Raw genomic sequence first — 25,503 nt, forward strand, 5'->3', positions numbered from 1 at the left:
TGACTCCCAAGTACTGGTATTAAAAGCTTGAGCCACCACAGCCTGGCTATTTCTCTTTGAGACTGGATCAATCTTGAGTAGCCAAGGGTGCCCTTGGACTCAGAGAGATCCATCTGCCTCTGCCTCCTGGGTGCTGGGATTAAAGGTGTGTGCCACCACAGCCTGGCCTCTATGGCCAACTAGTGTGGCTAGCTCTGCACTGTGATCTTCAGGCAAACTTTGTTTACAGTACAAATGAAATATCAAAATAAGATAAGAAAATAATTTTTGTAAGATATAGCTCTATCTGAGGCTGTTGACTATGGCATTATCACCCATACTGACTGACACGGAATTCTGAAGTCAGGACTTAAGTCTGTCTGCTACAATTAGTTGCTTGACTTTAAACAACCAATTATTCTCTTGAAGACGAAGTGTAACAAATCCTGGCCGAATTTGGTCAGCAGAGCCATTTCTAGCTATCTTTGGGGCACTGGATCAAGGATCCCCTCCCCCTGCTTCTTTGGATACCAAAATCTGAAGATGTTCAAGTCCCTCCATAGAAAATGGTGTAGGATCTGTCTGAATAATAACTGGCCTGGCATGAAAGAGGATGATCTATTTTTGTCGTTGTTATTGTTTCATTTTTGTTTGTTTATCTTTCCAGACAGGATCTCTCTGTGTAGTCCTGGCTGTCCTGGAACTCTCTGTGTTGACCAGACTATCCTCCAACTCACAGGGATCCACCTGCCTCTGCCTCCCAAACGCTGGGATTAGAGGCATGTGCCACCATGGCCAGCCTAAGGAGGATATTCTAGAGACACTGCTGGCAGAACCTGGTGCCAGCCAGAGGGAGAACCTGGCTCCCAGGAACAGGTTCCAGCAACAGCAGACCACCTTGTGGGAAGACTTGGAGCAGAGACAATGATGGACCAAACCACACCTTGTCCAGCCAGGGTCCTCTTAGCTTTGTGTGCCTCGGGCTCTCTACTTCAACCTAACCCTCATACCAACAGGGGAAGATGGGCTTAGGGTGAGTCTTTGTCCTTCGGAATGTGGCCAACATGGACTAAATCTCCTTTCGCTGCTGTTCACAGCTATTTAACTGGCTGACGGAGAGTGGGCAGCTGAGTCAGGCCTAAGGGATCAGAGCTCAGGCTCTGGCAACTCCAGGAACTTTGGAGATGTAAAATACTAGTGGAATGTAATGCTGTGTCCACAGTTCTCATCCTGTGCTGTCGAGGGAATGAGCATCTATCTGTCCATGCTCCATAGAGATCTGATTGTTTTGTTCTTAGTACTTCTGGTCTGTAGTTGGTTGGCTCTGCAGATGTGGAAGCAATGAGGGTAGAGAGGCAACCAGTAAGAACCACAATGCATGTATGTTGTTTAGTAATTGATACTTCATGGAAATTTGAAAACATAATCCTTCCATTAGACTCTCGGGAGCCACGCATGTTTCTTTTCCACTGCTGTGATGAAATACAAAGACAAAAACTACTTCTCAGAGAAAAAGATCATTTTGGCTGCAATCACACTCAGGAAGTAGAGAGGGAACAGCAAGTTGTACAGGCAATAAAACCTCCAAGCCCACCCCAAAGATGTACTTCCTCTATCAAGTCTCCAACCCCTAAGGGTTCCACAGTCTTCAAACTGCGACACCAGCTGGGACCAAGTGTTTCATCACATCTTACTTTCAAACCACAACAACTTACATATGATTCTCTATGGTGGGATGTCCGCTATATTGCAGGAAATTTAGCAACAGCCCTGGCCACGACCCAGTAACAATCCTCTAATCCCAGTGTGCCAATTAAACATCTCTGCACATACTGCCAGATGTCCCCTGAGGCTCAAGATCACCCTTCATTATATAAGATGGAAAAACAACAAAGAAAACAATCCATACACCCAGACTAGCAACTTGTATAAAAGAGATGGCTCAGTGGTTAAGAACCCTGGCTGCTCTTCCAGAGGACTCTGGTTCAATTCCCAGTGCCCACAAGACAGCTCACAATTCACAATTGTCTCTAACTCCAGTTCCAGGGGATCTGGCATCCCTCACACAGACATACACGCAGTCAAAACACAAATAAAATAAAAGTAAATAAACAAATCTTTAAAAGAATGTGAGTCAGGTTGGCAGGGGTGGCCCATGCCTTTAATCCCGGCACTCAGGAGGCAGAGGCAAGCAGATCTGTAGGCCAGCCTGGTCTACAGAGTGGATTTCAGGACAGCCAGGGCTACACAGAGAAACCCTGTCTTAAAAACAAATAACAAAAGCAAAACAACAACAACAAAAAAAAAGAGTCAAGGAAATAGTTTATTTTGAAAAATATTTGTGATGTTAAGACTTCTTAATAACAAAGTTTATTGATATATATATACACACACATACATATACATATGTGTATATATATACATATATCTGAATCATTGATTTAGTAATTGGACCTGTGACTATGCTAATAATTCAACAAAAGAAAAATACAGAAAAACATCACTGCTGATTATCTTTAATGATAAACAGGTTGAATGCTAAGAGCAGGGGACTGTGGTGTCCTAGACCCTGTCCTGATTATAAACATCATCAGTTAGCATCTGATTAGGGTCTACTTTGTTTATTGTCGGTGTGTATTCTACTACAGCTGTTCAGTCCCTAAACAGTCACCTAGCATCCACAGTGGAACGGCTTTTCATTTATCTGATCACTGCTAAGGAATGAACTCTTCCCTGACTGTAAACGGGGAAGGGCAAAACAGAGAAAGGAAAAACCTCCACAAGAGTTTCAGAACCTAAGCGACTTTATAAACATACGGATACAACCCACCTTGTTGCCAATCTGTATAAACCCAGAAAACAGATGGAAGTGAGTCAGGAGTGTGGAGAGGATGGCTTGGGATGGGGTGAGAGTTTGCTGTGTTTCTCTACATGCTAAACAGCCCGTTCTACCACTGAACTGCAGCTCAGCCCAACTTGTTGATTTTACTTCAAGATTAAAAATTTATCCTAAAATAAAACATATCTAAATTCTTTCTTACATACTTCCTATGGAAAAGTTTCTGCACCCCAATAAGCCTCTCTGCCGATGCAACAATCCAAATCAGACCAAACTAAACTGAATTAGAAAAAGCCCAGGCTTAATGGATAAAATGCTCCCGGGATGATTTTCCAGCTACCAGAGAGGAGACAGGAAAGGAAGACTGGAAAACCACGTGTCTGTTTTCTGGGGGGCAGGTGGAGGGGTTGGAGGGGTCGTCATTTGGCAGGCTTTCTGAGATGCAACAGGGTTTGGAGAGAGATGGGGGAGTGGGCTTGGGGTGGAGCTTCCACCACAACATTCCAGATCCTTTGGGTGTGCAGATGCCAGGGCCTGGGCTTCCAGCAAAACACCTATATCCTAGAGTAGATGCTGGTGGTACACAGATGCAGACAGAAAGACAGGCAGACAGACAGACAGACAGACAGACACACACACACACACACACACACACACACTCTCTCTCTCTCTCTCTCTCTCTCTCTCTCTCTCTCTCTCTCTCTCTTTTACCAGCAGTGGGAAGTGAATTCAGTGCTAAACTAGTCAAGTGCCTTAGTGCTAAATGTGGTGTGTGTGTGAAGGCAACCTTAGGCATCATCCACCTTGTTTTTTGAGACAGGGTTTCAAGGCTCTGTCTCAAAAACAAACAAAATGACGAAACAGAGGCTAGCCTGGTCTACAAGAGGTAGTTACAGGACAACTAGGGCTGTTACACAGAGAAACCTTGTCAAAAAAACATCATCAACAACAACAACAAAATCCCACAAGTTGCTGATCTTGGCTCTCCTTTCAGCCTACCAAAAGAATCAGAGTAGAGTGGGTAAGGCTAGGGGAGGATGTCCGCTAAAGAACCAAGTGGGGAAGGGATGAGTTCAGGCTGGGGAAAGACCACCCAGAGCTCTGGCAGTACTCCCATCAGAAGAACAATGCACAGAATCTCAAAAGCATTCTTCCAGGGGAAGGGTTTTGTTTGTTTTCTAGCAAAGCCTTCTCTGACCTTTCACAGCAGCAGGTGATGAGACCGAAGAAGGTGAAGCAGACCAGCTGGGAGGTCCCGGTTTATAGTGTTTACAATTTTACTGCATTTTTGTTATTTTTAATTATGTGCACGGGGTGGGGTGTGCGTGAGTGCGGGAGGCCAGAGGGATCTGAAGTGCTCCTAGCCACCACGCTGTCTCTCTGGCCGCAATCTTTTATTTAGCTGCAGCTAGCTTCTACACACAGGTGTTTCATCCCCCTGGCAGCGTTAGAAACATCTGAGGAACTCTGAAAAACAGAATAACCCCAACACCTCCCCACTGGTGGGTGTTGGCGTTGCGCTAGAATGTGATCCCAGCACCAGAGAGGGTGAGGCAGGAGGATTGTCAGTTCCCAGGCCTGCCTGGACTAAACACACTCAGAGACCCTGTCACAAACAAAGCCTAAATTCCCTTTTGGGGATCTGGACTAGGACCAACCACTGCTATTTCTAATTATTTGTTTGTGTGCATGTGTGCCTGTGGCAGCCAGAGGACATCCTTACATGCCACCCTCAGGAACATCAGCACTTCCTTTCAGATAGGGTCTCCTATAGGCCTGGAGTTCACCTGTTATGCTAATCTGCCTGGCCTGTGAGACCAATACCCTCTGGTCACTGCTACTCCAGGGCCAATTTCAAGTTGTAATATAAAACTATAGTAATAAAAAAGCATGGTATTGGCACAAAAACATATGCATTCATCAGGGGAATCATATTGAAGAGCCAGACATAAATTCACAGACTCATGGACTCCTGATATTTGGTAAAGAGGCTAGAAACACACACAGAAAAAAAAAGTCAGCATCTTCAATGAATGGTGCTGGTCAAACTGGATGACTTCATGAAAAAGAACCCAAATAGATCCATTCTTATCACCCTGCACAAAACTCAGGTCCAAGTAGACCAAAGACCTCAACATAAAACCAGATCTACTGAGCCTGGTGCAAGAGAAAGTGGGGAATAGCCATGAGTGCATTGGCACAAGACACAATTTCCTGAACAGAACACTGATAGCCCAGGCACTAAGGTCAACAATTAACAAATGGGACTTTCGTGAAACTCTGGAAACTTCTGCACAGCAAAGGACACCATCATTCAGACAAACCATCAGCCTACAGAATGGAAAAAGATTTTGACTAACTACACATCTGATAGAGGGCTAACATCCAAAATATATAAAGAACTCAAGACACTAAATACCAAGAAAACAAATCTTCTAAATTTTAAAATGAGTTACGGATCTAAACAGAGAATTCTCAAAAGAGAAAACTCAGATGTCTGAGAGACGCTTAAGGAAATGTTCAACATCTTTACCCATCAGTGAAGTGCAAATCAAAACTACTTTGAGATTTTACCTTACGCCTGCTAGAATAGGTAAGATCAACAAAACAAGTGACATGTGAAATAAGAGGAACTCTCAAACATGGCTGGTGGGAGTGCAAATTCATATAGCCAATATGGAAATCAGAGTGGCGATTCCTCAGGAAGCTGAAAATTGGATCTACTTCAAGATCCAGCTATACCACCCGTGGGCATATAACCAAAGGATGCTTCATCCTGCCACAGAGACACTTGCTCAGACATTTGTTCATTGCATCTCTATTTATAATAGCCAGATATTGGAAACAACTTAGATGTCCCACAACAGAAGAATGGATAAAGAAAATGTACATTTACACAGTGGAGTATTACTCAGCCATTAAAAAAGGACGTCATGAAAGGTACAAGCAAATGGATGATGAACTAAATAAAATCATCCTGAGTGAGGTATCCCAGATCCAGAAAGACAAATATGGTATGTATTCACTTATATGCGGATATTAGGTATTAAGTCAATGATAACTATAATCTGCAGAACCATAGAGGATAGGTATAGAGTAAGGAACTAAAAAGACCATATAGGTCTTGTTAGGAAAGGGAGATAGAATAGACAGATATAGACGGACGGGGAGCTGGAATAGGAAAATCAAATGTGGAGAGGGAAAGGGGAGGGAGATACAAGGGGGAATATTAGGGAGAGACCTAAATTTAAGGGCATTTGAGAGGCAATATGGATACCTAACACAGTAGAAACTTCCTAAAATATATCCATCTATGACAGAGTAGATACACATGAGAGAATGCTATTTCATAAAGTATGTATTTTGCACAAATAAATACTCCTATGTCACTTTAAGATCAGAAATATATATATATAATTGAACCCAGGGCCTTATATTTGCTTAACACATCGCTTACTACTGATCTACACTCCCAACCCAAACTACACGGCTATTAACTAGCTAACTAGTCTACACTGAACATAGGTGGCAAATAACCTTTCTAAAGCCACCTTTAGTGGACAGGGTTGAGGCAGGGTGTCTCTATTTTGAATCCAAGTCTGGCCTGAAACTTACTAGACAAAATGACCTTGAACTCACAGAGAGGCCTCCACCTCCCAATTGCTGGAATTAAAGGCTTGTGCCACCACACGCAGCAGGCAAGTTGCCTTTAAGGTTAGAAATGCATGTTGGGTTTTTTAGGAGGTTGTTTCTATTTTTTAGAGACAGGCTTTCCTCTGTGTAGGCCTGGCTGTCCTAGAACTCACTCTGTACAAGGTTGGCCTGCCTCTGCCACTGCCTCTGCCTCCCAAGTGCTGGCATTAAAGGCCTCAAAGGTGTGCGTCACCACTGCCCAGCTGTCTTGGGTTTCTTTAACTCAGAGTTCAGGCATCTCTGATTGCTGGGCTTGTGATCAAAGCCAAACCAAACCAAAACAAAAAAAAAAAATTCCTATTTCCTAAGAACATAAATTTGACCGGGTTCTGGAAACCTGGGAGATTCTGCTAGCTAAGATTTTCCTGCAGCCTCTGTCTTTAGCTCGAATGTTTATATACAGCTTGGGTTGGGTGTTTTCAGTTCACGTGGTACTGACTAGGTTTTATGTGACTTTCAATTACAAGTGCAGTGTTGATTTACCTCCCGCAGCAGAGTCCTGCTTTCCTAAAGTCATCAGAACGGCCTGGCCTGGCTGGTGTGGTTTGTTTTACTGCCCGGGGTAAAGCCTTTCCTGACTTGTTAGCAGATTGTCATTTTTACTCTATACACAGTGGCTTCTTCGCCTTCGAAAGAAGGCAACGGGCTACCCGGGGTTGGCTGCAACTCAAGAATTCAGCTACAACTTGTAACCACCACTCCTCCCTATCCATGCACAAACAATCCAATAAAAACTCGCACACACAGGGTGGTTGTCTAATTTTAGCCCTGATTGGCAGGCCAGCCCTGGTCGAAAGTTGCCAAAGGTCAGCGGTGAGCTCCATTTGTTGTTGCACAAACTGGGGTATATATAGGTTGTTAGTTCTGGGAACCAAGCCTCTGTCTATAACGAGCCTCACCTTTCCTGCAAAACAGCAGTCCGGGTCTATTTGGAGTGTTCTGTCAGCTAACTGAAGAGAAGAACCATGAGGGAAAGGTCTTGACCTGGGCCTGGGATACATGGGTGCCCTTGCTTATGTCCAGTCCTCAGGAAGATGTAGCAATGAAGAAACCTAGGCCTCTATCATTTTCCTCAAGCTTCCATTTAGTCCGAACATTTGGATAAAAAGCAACCGTTTCGATTGGAAGTTATATAGCAGGTGGCCTGGAGAGGTGGCTCCGTAGTTGAGAGCACTGAGTTCAGTTCCGAGCACCCACACGGAAGCTTACAGTCACCTGTAACTCCAGTTCTGGGGGATGCCATGCCTTCTAGCCTCTGAGGACACAACACAAATGTGAAGTAGAAGGGTACAGACATACCACACATAAAATAAAAATAAGTAAAATTTTAAAAAAGTTATATAGCAACACAAGACGAGACATTTAATGTACGGGGTCAGAACAGTCATTTCAGTGGGAAGAGATTCAAAGGAAACCCTCAAAGGTGCCAGAAGTACTGAGACTATGCTTTCTTACGTGGGCTAAACAGGTAAGAAGCAGCAAAACCTCTGTGAGCTGAGGCTGGGGATATAGCTCAGTTGATAGAGTCTGTGCTTAGCATGCATAAGGCCCTGGGTTCAAACCCCAGCACTGCATTAAACTGGGTGTGGCAGCACACACACAGAATCCTAGTCCAGGGACAACTGCATCTCAGCAGCCTCAAACAGAAACAGAAAACTCAGTGCTCTGCTCCATTCTGATGTGTACAGTTTGCATATATAATACTGTACCAGAGCCCAGACCTTAGCACAACTGACTCCATGATGGAAGTACCATGCAGGTCATAAAACTCAGCATATAGACGGTAGTATCACCTGCCAAGATGAAACAAAGACCTGATCCATCAACATCCATCCATAGCTCTGGGAGAGTCTCTAAATGTTTAGCCTGGCTTCCTGGCTTCTGCAGTTCTGCTTCTGGCTAACTGTTCTTTTTAACTGAGGTGTGTCGTTGTGGAATAATCTTTTTGTACACTGTGAAGATGAGTCACTCTGGTTTAATAAAAAGCTGACTGGGCAAAGACAAGGCAGGATTTCCAGGCAGAGAGGATGCTGGGAAGAAGAAGGCTGAGGTTGCACACAGAGCACCATACTTTGCTCCAAACCTCTCATGCTGTCTTTGCATAAGTTGTGTGATTTGTCCAGGGTCAGACAAGCCATGAAGCAACGAGGAGAGGACTCCAAAGGCCTTTCCTATTCCAGAGTCCATATTCTTTTCTCTATACCCCGCCGCAAGGGCAGAGAACCTCAGGAAAAGCACTGAATCTTGATACAGGGCCTCAAATGACAGAGTCCTTCCTATAAGCACTCTATACAGGTTTTTGCTGGTCCAGCCACATCCTGCCCATTGTGGGTACTCAGACTCCTCAAAACTAACATGAATGTCAACTGTAGCTTCTTGCGGGGACAATAGTCAAACCTTACTGTAAATATATAAGCATATCACACGACAGTGGATACTGATAAACCCAGGCTCATCTGCCAGGCTCAGGAATTATCCACATGTTACAATTTATAAGAAAACGTAACAGGTATGACAAACCTGTGAGTTGCTATGATTGTCAGAAATGAGCAGCTTTCTCTTTTCTGATGAGTATTCTACATGGTCCTCTTGTAAATCCAATCACAACAATTGGTTGAAAAGTGAAAATACTTTTACCAACTTAAATATTTAGGGAATACATCAGACTGCATTTCTTTGTCTTCTTTATTAAAAGTTGAATCTGCCAGCACAACTCTTTATGAATTAGGGGAGTCAGAATTCTGCTTGAGATGCCCAGTTTCTTGGCCTCTGCCTTCTTATTGTGATATTGGGGAAGGGGGGGGAGACTAAGGGCAGTGTGCTGTTTAGGGGTGTCTTTTTTCTTTATATTGAATATTCTGTATTTTTTTTTTTTTGGTTTTTCGAGACAGGGTTTCTCTATGGTTTTGGAGCCTGTCCTGGAACTAGCTCTTGTAGACCAGGCTGGTCTCGAACTCACAGAGATCCGCCTGCCTCTGCCTCCCGAGTGCTGGGATTAAAGGTGTGCGCCACCACCGCCCGGCTATATTGAATATTCTACTTCTAATAAAAATAGAACTGATAATCTAAGAGTCACACAGTGGGTCAAGGCTTTGGTTTTATTTTTCAATATATGTAAACATATATATGCATACATATCATATATACATATAAACATATACCTAATACAGATATATGCATATGCATTTGTACATACACATATAAACACACGCATACATAATACCTATGCATACATATATAGATATAAACATATACATACATTTTACACACACACACACCCCATCTCAGTTTTCCACTTAATGAGATTTAGTATCACCTAAGAGACAGACCCACTGGGCTGAGATCCTGAAATACAAAAAAGAGAAAGTGAGATCATATTGAATGAAGTAACCCAGACCCAGAAAGACAAATGATGCTGAATGTTCCCCCTCAATGGAAGCTCGTAGCTTCAAATCTCCAGGTGTGAATATATAACCTGTGCTAACTACAGAAACCAGGAAAAAACAAAATAAACAAAACAAAACCCAAGACCATTGCCAGGACAGGGGAGCTGGGGAGAAAAAGTCAGGGAGAAAGCAGGGTACTAGCAATCTGATCAAGGAAATAGGAAAGAGGGGCTCCTTAGAGAGGGGAAGGGATGTAAATACAGAAGATGGGAGAATAAAAAGCGATAATAGCAGAATACATGCGAGCTGATAGGAGATAGGAAAAGGGATGCTCTTTAGGGAACCAAGAAGGAGATGAATACAGGAGGGGGGGGTGAAATAACAATAAGAATGTCTGAAAAAAAGGCACAAGGAATCATATTACTGACTATTTACAACAGACAAACAAACCAAAAGTGCTCCCTCCAAGAGCCCAAGGCCACCTAACAAAACCTCCAACACCATACATGAGAAGCCTCTTTTGAGTTGTTGGTCAGGGCTGCCCAAGAGACTCCCCAAACATACAACCTATTGCCTTTGCCTTGGTTCCCCCCGCCCCCCAGAGGTGGAAGATAAGTTCCTATTGCTGAAGACACCATGCATTTTAGACCCAGGACCCAAAGGCGACTGAGCTGGAACTGACCTGAATGCCTCCTCCCTGAGGACCAGAAGGCACCATGCACCAAAGGAGAGAGGCAACCAACAGTCCTCCCTCTATGACGCCTATGAACCAATCAATGACCAGCATGGCATGGCAACCTCAAGAGTGCAGAGTGATGCATGTAACTTTGGGGGAGCCAACAGTTCTCTCATTGGACTTAAGATCCATTCAACAAGAAGGATACCATACTTAGTACCGGAAAAAAATATATATGTGTGCGTGTGCGTACACGTACACACACACACACACACACACACACACACACACACACACACACAAATGTGCCCTCAGTGCTACTGAAGTCATAGTTATTGGAGGAGAATCTATAACTACTTATCTATTGAACCAGAATAAGCCCTGTCAACAATCCATCGACGTTTGTCCTTATACCCACAGAGAATTGTAGTCTTCATGCCTCATCAAGGAAACTTCTCTTTGCAACAGACAGAAAAACTACAGGGGGAAAAACACTACAGAAAACCGCAGTTAATCAAACTGCAGAATTGGGAGCCCAGTTCCAACTTACATATCTACAAAACACTTCAAAGGCTCAGGGAACACTGTGAAAGAGGGACCAGAAAGAGTGCAAGAGCCAGAGGACCAGGGAGATTGCTATGAAATTGTGTCTCCTAGTAACTTTACCCTCGAAGTTGCACCAGCATGACTTCCCAAACAAGGACGACATTAATGGACACACCAAACTGGACAGGAAAAAGCCCACGAGGCCTTAACTATACCAAGGAATTATAGGCAATTGGATTAAAGCTAGGAGTAGATGCCGTCCTTTTCAGGAAAGAACACACCGATTGATTGCCCAGTGTCAAAGGTCAGCCCTGAAAACATACATGCAAGTAACATTATACAGCCCTGAACAGGTTATATTTTTTTTTGAACAGGTTATATTTAAGAATATATGTGCATGTGCACACACATACACACACGCACGCACAAATGTGCCCGCAATAACAACTAGCAAAAAGAGATCATGAATTTGAAGGAGAGTGTGGAGGGTTATATGGAAGTGTTTAGTGAAAAGAAAGGAGTAATGTAATTATACTATCATTTCAAAACTTGAAATAAATAAATAGAAAGTGAGTTGAATAGAAGCACCCGTTTGCTCTCTTCTCTGACTGTGGATGCAGTGTGACCCCGTAGGCTCCTTCCTACTACAATGGTGTCCCCCGATACCCCAACTGTGAGCCCATGTGATCCGTGTCAAGGGCTCTGGGAAGCCCCTATGACCTGGCTGTGTGAATTTCCTCTTCCAAGCAATTGTTATACTCTACACAAACAAGTTCTTTCTTTTTTTTTTTTGGCTAATAAAGAACTCAAGAAACAAGATCTTTCTGAAACGAAAGAAAACAAAGCTGCCAGTTAACCCCAGTTCCTGCTCCTTTTAGGCAGACGTGGCTGTGGACAGGCTGCTCTGGTGTCTAAAACACTGCTGTGTGGTGCGGACTCAGCCGGGCTTTTAGGAGTCTTAAAAAAAATCACACCAATAGCCAGGTGGTGGTGGTGCATGCCTCCATCCCAGCACTCAGGAGGCAGAGGCAGGTGGATCTCTCTGAGTTCAAGGCCAGCCTGGTCTACAGAATGAGTTCCAGGACAGCCAAGGCTACATAGAGAAACCCTGTCTCAAGACAAAACAAAAACACTAATAACATTCAAGGAAGTCAAAGCAATCACAAAAGTTTCCCTGAATCTCTGCTATTTTTTTTGGGGGGGGGGATATTTAAACCTAGTTTTACATGGTGGGTAAGCCAAGGCACACACATCCTTTGGTGTAAAACAAAGACTAAAATTAATGTTTTTAAAAAAAATATCTTCAGCGTCTCTGCAATATAGACTATTTTCAGGTTTTCTTTATGTTAGTCAGTAGACACTTTATGCTCACTGTTAGTTCTTTAAATATATATTTTTTAGACATTCACTTATTTATTTTGTGTGTGGACGGCTACTGAGAGCACAGGCCATCAGACGACAACCTTCAGGGGTTTGCTCTCTCCTTCCACAGTGTGGGTTCCGGGTTGAACTCAGATTGTCAGGCAAGGTTGCCCTGCTGACAGAGACAAAACCAACTTCACCGCTCTATTTACCTACAATCAAAGCCCCTGTTATTTCCTTAATATGGGCATTTTCCAGACACTAGCCACTTGTCCATGGCTGTCAGAAAGCCTGCCACAGGCACTCAACACTATCAAGTTTTCTCTTACGGAAGCCTGCTACCTTTCCCTCAGGCAGCTCGTCCCTGCTGGACAGTGCCGCGGCAGCTCCTTCCACTCCTTCAGCCAATAGCCTTTAAGATACCAGCCCAAAAATCTGCTGCAAATTTTAATGTGCCAGGGTCTGTGAAGGCTGGGGTAGCCCAGCAGTTCTCACGTGTCCCAAAAAAAGAACGCCACGGCACCTGCTGGAGATATATAGATGCTTGAAGCTGCTGAAGCAGAGACCTGGGAACCTGCGCTGGAACGGCTCTTCAGGGGGGATTCTGAGGAGGGCAGAGCTCTGGCAACCCCAGGACCACGTGCACGCCTTGGGAACTCCACAGCATCTTAGGCTAGCATCACCCATTTAGCAAACACTGGAAAGAAGGATTTAAACAATGTCTTTCTGGTTTCCACTCCCCTCCCCCTGTTTGCTGGAAAAATATTTTTTAGTCTCACAATTCAAAGAAGTCCATACTTAAGATATGAAGCATATGCTAATAATCAATGTACTATTTTTATTACCTTTATCTATTGTGTGTGTGAACATGTTCACATATGGAGGTCATATGGGTCAACGCTTGGAGTTGGTTCTCCCATCATAGGGGTTCTGGGAATCGAACTCAGGCCAACAGTCTTGGTAGCAAGCACCTCTGCCCATTAAGCCATCTCACAGGACCCTTAGCTATTAACATATATATCTCATGTAAATCTGCCATACAGCTTTCTAAACTTCTTTCTACATATTTGCACATCCTTTTTCAATTTAGTTTCAGTTAGAATACCAAATAACACTTTAATCCCAGCACTTGGGAGGCAGAGGCAGGCGGATCTCTGTGAGTTCAAGACCAGCCTGGTCTACAAGAGCTAGTTCCAGGACAGGATCCAAAACCACAGAGAAACCCTGTCTCGAAAAACCAAAAACAAACAAACAACCAAACAACAAAAAAACCAAATAACAAAATAAAAACAAATAATAGAATGCCAAGTAAATAAATATACAATGTGCTATTTTCATATGTATGTGTCTTTCTATGCTTTCTCACTTTGCCCCCCACCCCTTCACTCCACACTTGCTGGTCCCTTTCCTTCCCCCAATTGCTCCTCCTCCTATTTTCACGCCACAAGCCCTCTACTACCATCTCCCGTCCAATAAGGATGGACTTCTACTTAACAAAGTCACGTATGTTTTAATCCAATTTTTGAAGGTGAAGCAAGGCTTTATTAAGAAGTAGCAATGAAGAAAACTAACCCCTGAAGTTGTCCCTATGGCAAGGAGGGGGTCCCCAAAATGGACTGTCCCCAATTTATGTTTGAGAACAGATATTGATACTGGTCTTGAACTCATGTTCCTCTTGCCCCTTTCCCTATCCTCCTGAGTACTAAAATTAAAGACATGCTGAACCACGCCCTCTGCCCTCCCTTAGGCCTCTTCCCTTATCATGTCCTACATACATCTATACATACATGTGCATATATAAATTTAAGTATAGACTCTGCATTAGAGAAAACAGGTCAAACTTTTTTGTGGTACCATGTGAACATAAGGAATGGAAAGAAATGCTGAAGTGTTCAGTTCATAGGAATAAGGTATAGCTATTTCTGTTACAGAGATAATTAAGATATCAAATATATATCGATCACTGTATAAACTGAAATGTACCTATATCAATTCTCTGTGACTTTCGTATACAATTAAAATCAAATTATTCTGAGTAGTCATTGAAATGTAATTACATTTTTATTGTTGTTGAAAAAGAAAAGAGGCTTTCAGCTTCCAGAAAAGGTCTGTGCTGTACAATTGTTAGAGAATGATGGATGGATGGATGGATGGATGGATGGATGGCGGAGTTGGAAAGAAAACAATGTTGCCAGTTCTAAAGCAGCAACTGTAGCAGACTTTTCTACTGGGACTGAATTCATGTTAAATTCAATTTGGCAGATGCTTGCCAATTATAGTTGCATTTGTACATAATGAATAATAGCCTACGCTTTAATCCACTTTGTAGACAACAGCTCACTAGGAGACCCAGGCTGGCCTTGAACTCATGACCTTCCCACTGCCACTTCCTCCTCCTCCTCTGCAGTGCTGAGATTACAGGTGAACAGGATTGTGCCCGATTTCCAAATTTTCTTATCTTATAAAATAGTCTAGCGATTTGGAATTTAATGCTAATTAAGAGAAGTGCTTCCTAATAGTTTCCTTCAGCGTGGGTAGAAAGCAAAGATGCTTGGACAGACTGCCCACTAAAGGAGTGGCACATTCTTTCATTGGAGCACAAGGCTGGACAGATTACAATGATTCCATAAACAGCCACATTGTCAACACAGTTTGCTTATCTAAGATGCTAAGATCTATCCATGGCTTCTCTACCAAGCCCTCAGCGTTTTAATGGTGTTTGACCCACGAGTCTAGATTACAGAAGATCTGGGAACAGTGCAGATATAAATCTTCCCCCAAGAGCCTCATGAACCAATCTGGATTTCTGGCCAGAGAAGAACCTCCAGTCGCTTACCAAAGAAGAAGAAGGAGAAGCCAAATAGGTCACCCATCACCAATGTAGTATTTTGAAACCATGTTTTCATTTTATTACATGAATTCGATACGATCTAGCTATGCAAAAAATGATATTTTGAAACTATTCAGGAGACAGAAACACATGGACACAAGTTGTGAAATTTCTCCTTTAACTATACTGACTTTATTTCCACATTGACCAAACAACTGTCTTCTAGACACAAAAACAGACCTGAGTGTTTGGAGCTGCTGATTAAAGTTGGACTCTACTGACCCTTGGGGGTTATCATTCCCAGTCATGAGGACAGCGGACACCAATGATCACAGCCTGTGTTATTCCAGAAACTGCATTTGAAATTCAGGCTGATGCACAGAGAACACAATACATGATCCGAAAAGGTCTGGTACTGATCCAGCTCCACCTTGTTTAAGGCCCCAGGAACCTTCCTGGAGAGAACATGGTCAGTGTCTAAACTTGGTGAGAGCTACGTCTGTGTTAAGTTTTACTTATGCTTGGGCATGGTCTTTTCTCAACCTTTCACAGTCTTGGCTTATTTCCTAAGCCAGCATTCTCAAGAGCAGACAGTTCCGGAACCAGGGAGTAGCGCAGAATGGTACCAACAGCGGGGTAGACACAGTGCCAGGTGTGGGAGACACTCAAAGCAGGTGTGTGTGCAGGCGTGTGTAAGGCAGATACTCGGTGGAGGCGTCTGCACGCACTGCCTGCTGGTGCCCTGTCTTGGTATCGGATGCCTACCGACTGCATCACTGTCTTTGGGTGGCTACTTAGAACTATTTTTCTAATGACTTTAATTATCCTAACTTTATTTTACCTAATGTACATTAGTCTTTTGCCTGCATGTATGTCTGTGTGAGGGTGTCAGATCCCCTGGAGGTAGAGTTACAGGCAATTGTGGGCTGTCATGTGGGTGCCGGGAATGGAACCCACGTCCTCTGGGAGAACAGCCAGTGCTCTTAACTACTGAGCCATCTCTCCAGCCCCCTGAGAATCATATAGTCTAACAAAGTATTCGGTCCTTTTAGCATTCCATCTGGAGCTTTGGAGCTTACTAAGTGTGCCCTCTTTCTCTCTCTTTTCCTTCCCTCGTTGACAGATTCCATTTGTCTGACTAGCTGGAACATATTACCACACGATGTTTGATCTACTGTTCTCTTCATCTCTTCACTATTAAAATCCATCCCCACTCGGGCACCGCAGAGGGCACGGCACAGGGCACGTTCTTACACCATTCCCGTCTTTGACTGTTCAGCTCTTCTCTGACCTTCCCCAAGCTCTGCAACCATCCAGCATGTGAGCGGGATGACAAGTGACAGTGTCCAGTGTGTGGCAGAGACAAGGAACACAAAGACAGCGGAGGTCACATTGCTTGCTCTTAGAGGCTCAAATGCCGAGGAGGTGGGGTAAGGAGACATTTACTACCGGGTCACCACGACTTGGTGCTGGAAGAAGCAGTCTTGGCTATAGGAGAACCAGATATGGGACACCAGCTGTTCTGGAGGAGGGCATCAGAAAGGCCAAAGAAGACATGTCATCTGCTGCGGTCACACAGCACAAAGAGAAGTTGGATCTGATTGGTAGAAAGGGAATCCTTAATGATAGGGTGTCATCAAACAACGCTAAATAGAAAGGTATAGACTGCAGAAATGCTAGGGTCCAGAAGTCGTTGGTGTATAAAGTGTGGGTCATTTTATAAAAAGAGATGAGGGTAGGGGGATGGGTGAGATGCGGGGGATGGAGGCCATGGCCCTGATGGTAATGGGAAACCATGGCAAAGCTTCAAGCAGGGATGAAAGTGTTCACAAGCCTGCCTGACCACACTGGGCACTTACCACCATTGCACACTGGCTGAAAGAGCCCCAGTTACCAAACCCCACAGAACTTTGTAGACCTGGATTTTAAAATGCTTTAAAATAAGGAATTGGCTTTTGAATTGGAAAAAGCGCCCCCAACATGTCTGCCTACCACCTGTTTAAATAACAAATACACCATGCAGAATTTTGTTTCTAGCACACAGCGTGGGGCCTAAAAGAAAGACCTTTTTTTGTTTTTGTTTTTTTTTTTAAACTGGATATATTTGTAGTGAGCTTATAAAACACTTACTTGGAGTGTTTCCTACAGTGTTTTGTTAGTGGTATTATTATTCCAAAACATAATAAAATACGTCTGGGAGGAAAAGCAAAGAAACAGTGAGTTCAGTGGCTGAGAGAACACGACCTTCACAACCCTGAGCCTTTGGATATTTTTTTAAAAATTGTTTTTGCATTGAGAATTGAACCCAGGGCTTTGTGTATGTTGAGCATGTACTCTGTTCCATGAGCTACACTGTTAACCCTTCCTATTTTTTAAAGCCATATATATATATATATATATATATATATATATATATGCACACACACATACACACACACACACTCACACACACACACTCACACACACATTATATGTGATTTATTTTATGTATATGGATGTTTTGACTACATGTCCATCTATTTGCCCTCCAGAAGAGGTCATCAGATCATGAGACTACAGCTGTAGATAGTTGTGAATCACCATTTGGGTGCTGGGAATTGAACCCTTAAAAGAGAAGCCAGTACTCTTAACCTCTCTGAACCATCTCTGCTGCTCAATATTTTTGTTTTTTGAGACAGTAGCTCAAAAATTTTGTTTTTTCTCTGTAGCTTTGGAGCCTGTCCAAGCCTGTCCTGGAACTAGCTCTCGTAGACCAGGCTGGTCTTGAACTCACAGAGATCCATCTGCCTCTGCCTCCCAAGCGCTGGGATGAAAGGCACGTGCTACCATCACCTGGCTGCAGCTCAATATTTTAAAAATAGAAACAGATATTCAAAGAAAATAACAACAAACAAAACCCAAGCCAACAACAAAACCCAGCTCCCTCTCCTCCAATAAAAAGCAAAAAACAAAGAAATTTGAGGGATTAAAGTGGGGGACAATTAGCTCCAAATCAAAACAACCACAAACACGAATAGTATGGAGTTGTGTCTGCTCCTGGCTGCTCCCTCGGCACATAGAACAGTGCTTGTCACAATGAAGAACTAAGGAAGCTGTTGATGTCTGAAAATGTCAAGTCAGTCTAGTTCACTGAAAGGTGCTTGCTGCCAAGACTGACAGCTCGTGTTCCACTCTCCAGGACACACGTGGTAGAAGAAGAGCATTAACTCCTGTCATCTGACATGCCGCGGCATGTGCGTGGGCGTGCGTGTGCGCATGCGTTACCATGAAGCGATAAGGGCAGCTAGGTCATTACTTGCAAAAATTTCTTTTCCACTCTGTGTGAGTGTGAAGTCCTCAAGACACTTCATTTCCTTTCTTCTTTACCAAGATCTCCCGGGGGCTAGGGATGCAGGCCAGTTGATCAGAGTGCCTGCCTCTCAAACACCAGGTCCTGGGTTCAATCCCCAGCACCTCAGAAAGTAGGCATAATATCAGAAGCCTGCAATCCCAGCCTCTGAGGTGGAAGAAGGAGAATCAAAAGTCCACGGTCAACAGCGGGCCACCACACAAATTTAAAGTCAGCCTGTACTGCATAAAACTGTCTCAAAATAAATAAATAAAAATAGAAAGAAAGGAAGGAAGGAAGAAAATAAGGAAAGAAAGAAAGAGAAAGAAAGAAAGATGTCTCAGACTTATTACCAAAGCAACCTACAAATGCTGAGCATAGAGACAAAGGAAAGAATCTTTCACCCTAAGGAGTGCTGATGGCCTGAAGGGCAGTGACACCGCCAGCTTGGTGTGGTGAGATGACAGCGACCTGTAATAGCTTAAACCCACGTGTCAGTCATCGCGTGTGAAATTCCTCAGAAACCCACTTCCTGGCTTCCAATAGCTCCTTTTGGAAACATAACTGGTCTGATTACATTTTCACCTGACGTCACTGTGGGGGCTGGGTAGAGAAGGGGTGGATCACCAGGGAGACACACACACACACACACACACACACACACACACACTCTGAGAAGGCAGGAGGAATTGGCCAACCTTGCTCTTGTTTCTTGATCCTGAAAGTCTCTTACGAGGCCACGGTGAAGCGCGCAGTCAGGTGCACACAGCACAGTGATGGAGAAAACATGAGAGGCTGTGGCGAGAGGGTAAACTCTGTTTCTCTTATTGCCACAGTGATTGTGGGCAGTGTCTTAGCCCAGCTGCTGTTCCCACTCCCAGCCGCTAAGAATGTTCACTGATGGCTACTCCTCATGTCCACTGATTGGCTGGCTTAGAGAAGAGGAGTCAGACCAAAGTGTGCTTCAGGGGACACAAGGAAACGGGCACAGAAGCCTATGTGTGTGTGTGTGTGTGTGTGTGTGTGTGTGTGAGAGAGAGAGAGAGAGAGAGAGAGAGAGAGAGAGAGAGAGAAAGAGAGAGAGAGAGAGAGAGAGAGAGAGAGAGAGAAAGAGGATACTTCATTCCTAAAGGGATACGTTATGACTCTGGGTAACAAAGTGAAACAAAAATGTCTCATGTGTTTGCTTTCCAACACACACACACACACACTTGTGAATCTCCTCATTTTTCCTCATCCTTTGTCCTTTCTGGTAGGACATTTCTTTCTGATATGCAGGGAAGAAGAAATGATTATTCCTTCTTTTCCCACTGCAGCAGAAATAGCTAAAGCTTCGGGCTACCAGACCCTAGCTTGATCTGGGGCCAACGGTGTGACCCACATAGCACACACTCCTCCAAACTAAGGCTCCACTAATCCCCACATGGGGATAGCGAAAGTGGACCTAACATCTGGTACAAACTGTACCGACAAAGACAATACCAGTTGCCACGTGCGGAATATTGACATGTGTTTTAGACAGAAATCAGTCAAACTAGCAAGATAGCCCAGCAAGTATAGGGGGCATCATGATCTGAGTACATTCTCTGGAAAGAACTCCACAACCTTTTGACCTCCACACATGGACCCACACTCATTGTAAGCATGAACACAATAATGTCAAAATAAAACATTAAAAAAAAAGAAATGGGTATAGAATAGAGTTACTAATGCACCCTAATGGATGGTGCATCCTTCTGGGAATCTCTGCGAACTGAAAACCTGGCATCTCTGAAATAAACTCTTACAGGACAGCTTATGTGTCTGTCCCTGGCCACCGGGCTTCTCTTCTTCACTTTCTGCCTCTAAGGAACAGTCGCAGAAAATTCTGGGACTACCCTTCTAGCTCAGCCATTAGGAATGTTGAATTATGGGAGACCTAAATATGTATAATTGCCTTGAGTCTAGTATGATGGAAGCTTCCAACAGCACTCGAAAAATATGCCAAAGATAAGGAAAGCCAGGAACTATTTTGAAAATGGCAGGTATATGGCCATCTTTAGCTAGAACTGACACCCTCCAGTCATCTGGTGCAATACTGGAATCCAGCATGCAGGGACACTCCCCGGCAGCTCACACGACTTATGGGCAGCAATTTTGAAAAGCAGCCCAGGTCTGAATCAAAGGAGGAGTTTTTGTTACTGTCATCGGCTGACAGCTGCCTGGCATACCTTGGCTCCGTTTCCAAATCACCATAAACCATCAAACAGACTTCCCCTGGGTGAAGGCACAAGGCTGTAAACAGGAATGGCTAGTAAAAAGAACACTGGGGACTGAAAGTTGAGAATTCTGCATGGACCCACTCCAGCCGCGCTCCCCGTGTGTCCATCTCCAATCCGTTACCCAACTCCTCTAGGCAACAAAACGTCAGGCTGGGTTTGTTCAGCCTAGACTAATTGAGACCTGGGCACCAGAGTGAATCAGAGCGAAGCTTTGTGAACATCCAAGCAGGTGTCCCCCCCCCCCCCCCAGTGTGTAGAAACAGCCCCGCCCACAACCTTACGAGGAATTTGCTCAGTGACTTCCTTCAGATAGAAACACGGCCTGTTCCACCTCACGTGTTCTAGAATGCTGACTTAAAAACCCACCTCCCAGCACTTGAAACTTCTGTCCTTATGAGGGACTATGACCAGTGTAAACTCTAAAGATGGGGTGAAACCCCAACTCGCATCCCGTACACAGTAGAAGGCAGAACCACAGCGTTGCCGGTTGCTGAGTTATCCCTTAGATCACAGCTTCTTGGATATTTATACGACCACAGAACCAGCACAAAACTGTCCGTAAACGCAACCAAACTCATCATTTTCAAGAACTTAAAATAATTTCTTTCAAGTAACTTAAATGAATGAGTTCTTATAACTCAGTAAGTAAGAGGTAGCAAAGGGGCCATTGAGATGGATGGGCAGGTAAAGGCAATTGCCACCCAGCCTCAGGACTGGGTTCAATCCCTGGTACCAGTGTGGTGGAAGAAGAGAATGACCCCCTTGACTGTCCTGACCACACACACACACACAATTTGCAATCTGAAAATAAAGAATAAATATGACATTTTAAGAAGCATTGTCAATGACAATTGGGCACTGACCTGGAATCCTATTGAGTGTCACCCAGAAATGCTCATCAGGGCTATAGGTATCTTTAGACCACTCTAAGAGATCAAGGGCCCTTTGGTCATTCATGATAAAGCTGACAAAGTCTCTGGTGAGGGCCACATAGGCCGTGCCAAAGTATATGGTCAGCTGGTGAGGAGGTGGAGTTTTCAAAGTGTTTGTTTTTCTCATAAAAAATCTGCCCTTGCCTGTATGTTCTTGGAAGACATACTTAGTCCGTACAATTGCGTGCTCTGGAGGCAGCACCCCTGGGGTGATGTTTTTCCCCTTAAATCTTTTCAGATGGTGAATTATTTCCTTGTTGGTTTTCAGGGGGAAGTCCTGCCCGCAGGTGTTGAGGACGTATTTCCAGGGGACCTTGGAGGCCAACAGATCTTCCATGCAGTTCAGGTCTGCCTGGAGCCGGGAGAAGCCACCATAGACCACCTTCTTAGTCTTAGAAGCCAGAAAAGCGTTCGGGAAACACTCAAGTAACTGCCACACCGCTTTTTTAAACTTCCCGGGGGCTTTCTCATCCACGTGCACGCAGTAGACATTCTGGGGCGTGTAAATGGCCCTGAAGAGCCTTTCAAAGGTGTTGAAGTCTTTGTGGATCACCATGACGTAGGCCAGGGGGAAGGCAGCCTCTTCTTCCGACAGGGGTCTGGTGATATAGTGGCTCTGAGTCTGGTACAGTTGGCAAGAGATTCTTCTTCCCAAAGGATGTGGCAATGTATTCCCCCACATGGAGAACGTCTGATTTCGTAGACCGTAATCACAGGCGATGACAGACGTCTTTTCGCTGGAGCTGTTGAGCGGCTGGTAGAGGCTGTACGGGCTTAGCTGTCTGTGATAAAAGACCACAAAAATCACCACGCTGAGCGCAGTGAAAGCGAAAACGCAACTCATCCATAGGTTCATTATTTTCACTTCCAGGCGGGAAGAATTATCTCCGGAGACTGAGAAGGGCTCACAGTTCTGAAAGCCTAGGCGCCAGAGAAGGACCAGGTTCCCCCAGATTTGCTGGTTTCTCCCGCAGAGTGACTCGCGCTCCCCAGTTCTCAAGGCGCAGGTCTCTAGAGCTAAGTCTGGTCCATCCTCCGGGATGGGCTGGAGATGCGCTGCTTTCCCACAGCGCGCTCGCAGCCAAAGCCTGAAGCCCCCAGCTGCCAAATCCACGACAGAAGGAGCCCAGCCCCGCCCAGCCTCCGAGAAGCCTTTTCGTTTGCAAAGGAAAAGCAAGACGCGCCTCCAAGTAAGCTGCGTTCTGGAACCAAGTGAAGGGACCGGGAACCGACTTTCTCAAGCATCAACCCCACCCACCTCCCCTCCTACCTTCTAAACTGCTCTTTATTCTTGCACACCCCGGGCCTTCCAGAAGAGGTGGCTCTGTTTTCTGGCCAGTCTTAGGGCAATGGCTCGTAGGTGTTTGTTTCTCTTCTTTCTAGTTTATTTTTTTCATTTCAGGGTTATCTCTGCCCCTGGGCAGAGACAGAGATAAGGAAAAAAGGCTTTGCAACACGCCTAAATAGATAATCAGCAGTAGGAAAGAAAGAAAAACTTTGTGGTGAGCTCTGATGGATTAAATCATCGCCTGTGTTAAGCTTACCCTGCTGAGAAGAGGGAACTAAGAATCAAACCGAGGGACGGGACGCGATTTGAAGGTGACTTCTCACATCAGAGGGTCTGAGCTGGTGATGCTGTGGCGAAATGTGATAGCCACTGGTTTCTGTTTCACCATGAGCTTCAGATGTCTTGAACTGTCAACACAGTATTATTCACAATGTCCGAGCACCTAGCCACCAAGTCTCCTTTAACAGCAGGATGCCATCGCATTTGGGGTCATTTCATAAAACTCCCGGGATTCTCTATTCTTGGTCCCGCCCACCCTACTCTCGCCCTTCCTGGACTCTGAAGAAAGAACAAATGCTTCTGGGCTGTTGTAAAATTCCTGGAAGTATCAGTCATTGTGACTCAGGGAAACCAGGAAGAGCTGGTCTGGTTACAGGGCTCCAAATTCCTTTAGTTTACCTGCGCACCCTGGTATGGCCTGCCAGCTCACAGGGAATGTGGAGTGCTTGGGGGACCCAGGCTGGTCCTATGCGATTTCTAGGCAAATGAAACTGGGAGACATTGGCAGCTGCTCCAGGGAGAAGCTCCTTGCCTCTGCAAGCACCAGGCCCTCCCTCTATGTAATGGCACAAGGGCTTCACTGCAGATCACTTTGATTAAGTGAGACTCCTGCTCATGCACCAGGAGGAAGCAGACTCCTTTCTGGATGTGGATTCAGAGAGTGTTGCCTTTGGTTACTTTTTCCTCTTTTGAAAAGTAGCCTATACTTCTGATCCTACTTATGAACTGATATTTTGATTTCTGTGTCTAATAATATAAAAGAAAATTTTTACTTTACAGCTTTTTCCGGGGTGGGGTGGTGGAGCATTTCAAGACAGGGTTTCTCTGTATAGCTTTGGAGCCAGTCCTGGAACTCATTTTATAGATCAGACTGGCCTCGAACTCACAGCAATCTGCCTGTCTCTGCCTCCTGAGTGCTGGGATTAAAGACGTGTGCCACTGCTACCTGGTTTACCTTAAAGCTTCTGAGTGGGTTAATTAATCCCCCAAACTCACACCTTGAACAGGGTGTGGCAGTTTAATCCCTGTAACCTATGTGCCAGGCTGAGACAGGAAGACTGCAAATTTCAAGCTCTAGGCTAGCTCAGGCTACAAATGAGATCGTGTCTCGGCAAAGCAATCAGACTGGGTGTGGTGGTGCAGTCCTTTAATCCCAGCACTTGGGAGAAAGAGGAGGTGGATCTCTGGGAGTTTGAGGCCAGCCTGGTTTATATAGAAAGTTCCAGGACAGTTGGGGTTACATAGAGAAAGCCTGTCTCAAGCAAACACACACAAAAACAACTAAACAAAACCCTTTTTCTTCCTTTATCATTCACCCCCCCCAATTTGGCTCAAGAAAAAAATAATCACGGGGGGGGGGGGGACAGACAGACAGAGAAAGACAGAGACAGGGAGAGAGAGAATGCTATATAAAGGGAACACCCAAATAGACCATTTTGATGGCTTCATTCATTTATACAAAATATAACCTTGGCTGGTCAGTGGCTCACGGCAGAGGGAAAATTAGAGGTTCTAATTTTGCCCCTTCCCTTTGTCCCAAACAGATCTTATAAAGGTAGTGCCGATGGATGCCAAAATAAAGTGAATTCAAGAATTTATCATCAAGCAGATTGTACTTGGGAGATGGGAGCGGGGTGAAGGAAGAGTAGGAGGCTGGGATGTTGGCACGCGATTTATGGTTTAAAGGCATGGTATAGGGCCACCGCCACCACCACCAAAGCCATACCTCACCATTTCTGTATTTTACCAAAGTCATACCTCACCAAGCACTTCTGTAGTCTGTGCTGGCACATCGGGCCTGGCTCTGATGAATGGGCTGGGAGGAAGCTGCCATGCCTTTTTCTTGACTAGCCTCAACAGTAGGTTTGTTTGGCCTGGTCTCTGTGGTAACTGAGCAGGCATTTTTCTTCTATGAAGAGCTGGGCTATGGAGAGCTGAGCGATTAACTTCCATCGCGGGCATTTATTTCTGCTCTGTCCATGCCGCTTGGATATCACTACTAAAAACTGTCCTCCGGTGAACATTTTGTGTCCCGCCTCTCTGTGGCTCGGGATAATGTTTATGGTCACAAAAGAGACAGAAGACAACTAACAGCACACAGGGT

At 44.6% G+C, this 25,503-nt stretch overlaps 1 protein-coding gene across 5 annotated transcripts in view; it reads right to left on the reverse strand.

Annotated features, from left to right (window-relative positions):
• Positions 1–25,503, reverse strand: part of Gcnt2 (glucosaminyl (N-acetyl) transferase 2 (I blood group)) — a 98,960-nt gene that overhangs the window by 19,912 nt on the left and 53,545 nt on the right. For 2 of the 5 annotated variants that reach the window (XM_041632719.1, XM_041632715.1), the window contains exon 1: positions 21,764–22,743. The exons of the other annotated variants lie outside the window; for them this stretch is intronic. In XM_041632719.1, coding sequence (XP_041488653.1) covers positions 21,764–22,688 — 925 coding nt within the window. In that variant the 5' untranslated portion in view covers positions 22,689–22,743. Of the gene's footprint in view, positions 1–21,763; positions 22,744–25,503 lie in introns of those variants that run through there. 5 annotated transcript variants of the gene reach the window in all.

Source organism: Microtus oregoni, unplaced genomic scaffold (assembly GCF_018167655.1).
Source record: "Microtus oregoni isolate MIOR12 unplaced genomic scaffold, Mior012 000042F_ref0000377, whole genome shotgun sequence".
Taxonomy (NCBI): domain Eukaryota; kingdom Metazoa; phylum Chordata; class Mammalia; order Rodentia; family Cricetidae; genus Microtus; species Microtus oregoni.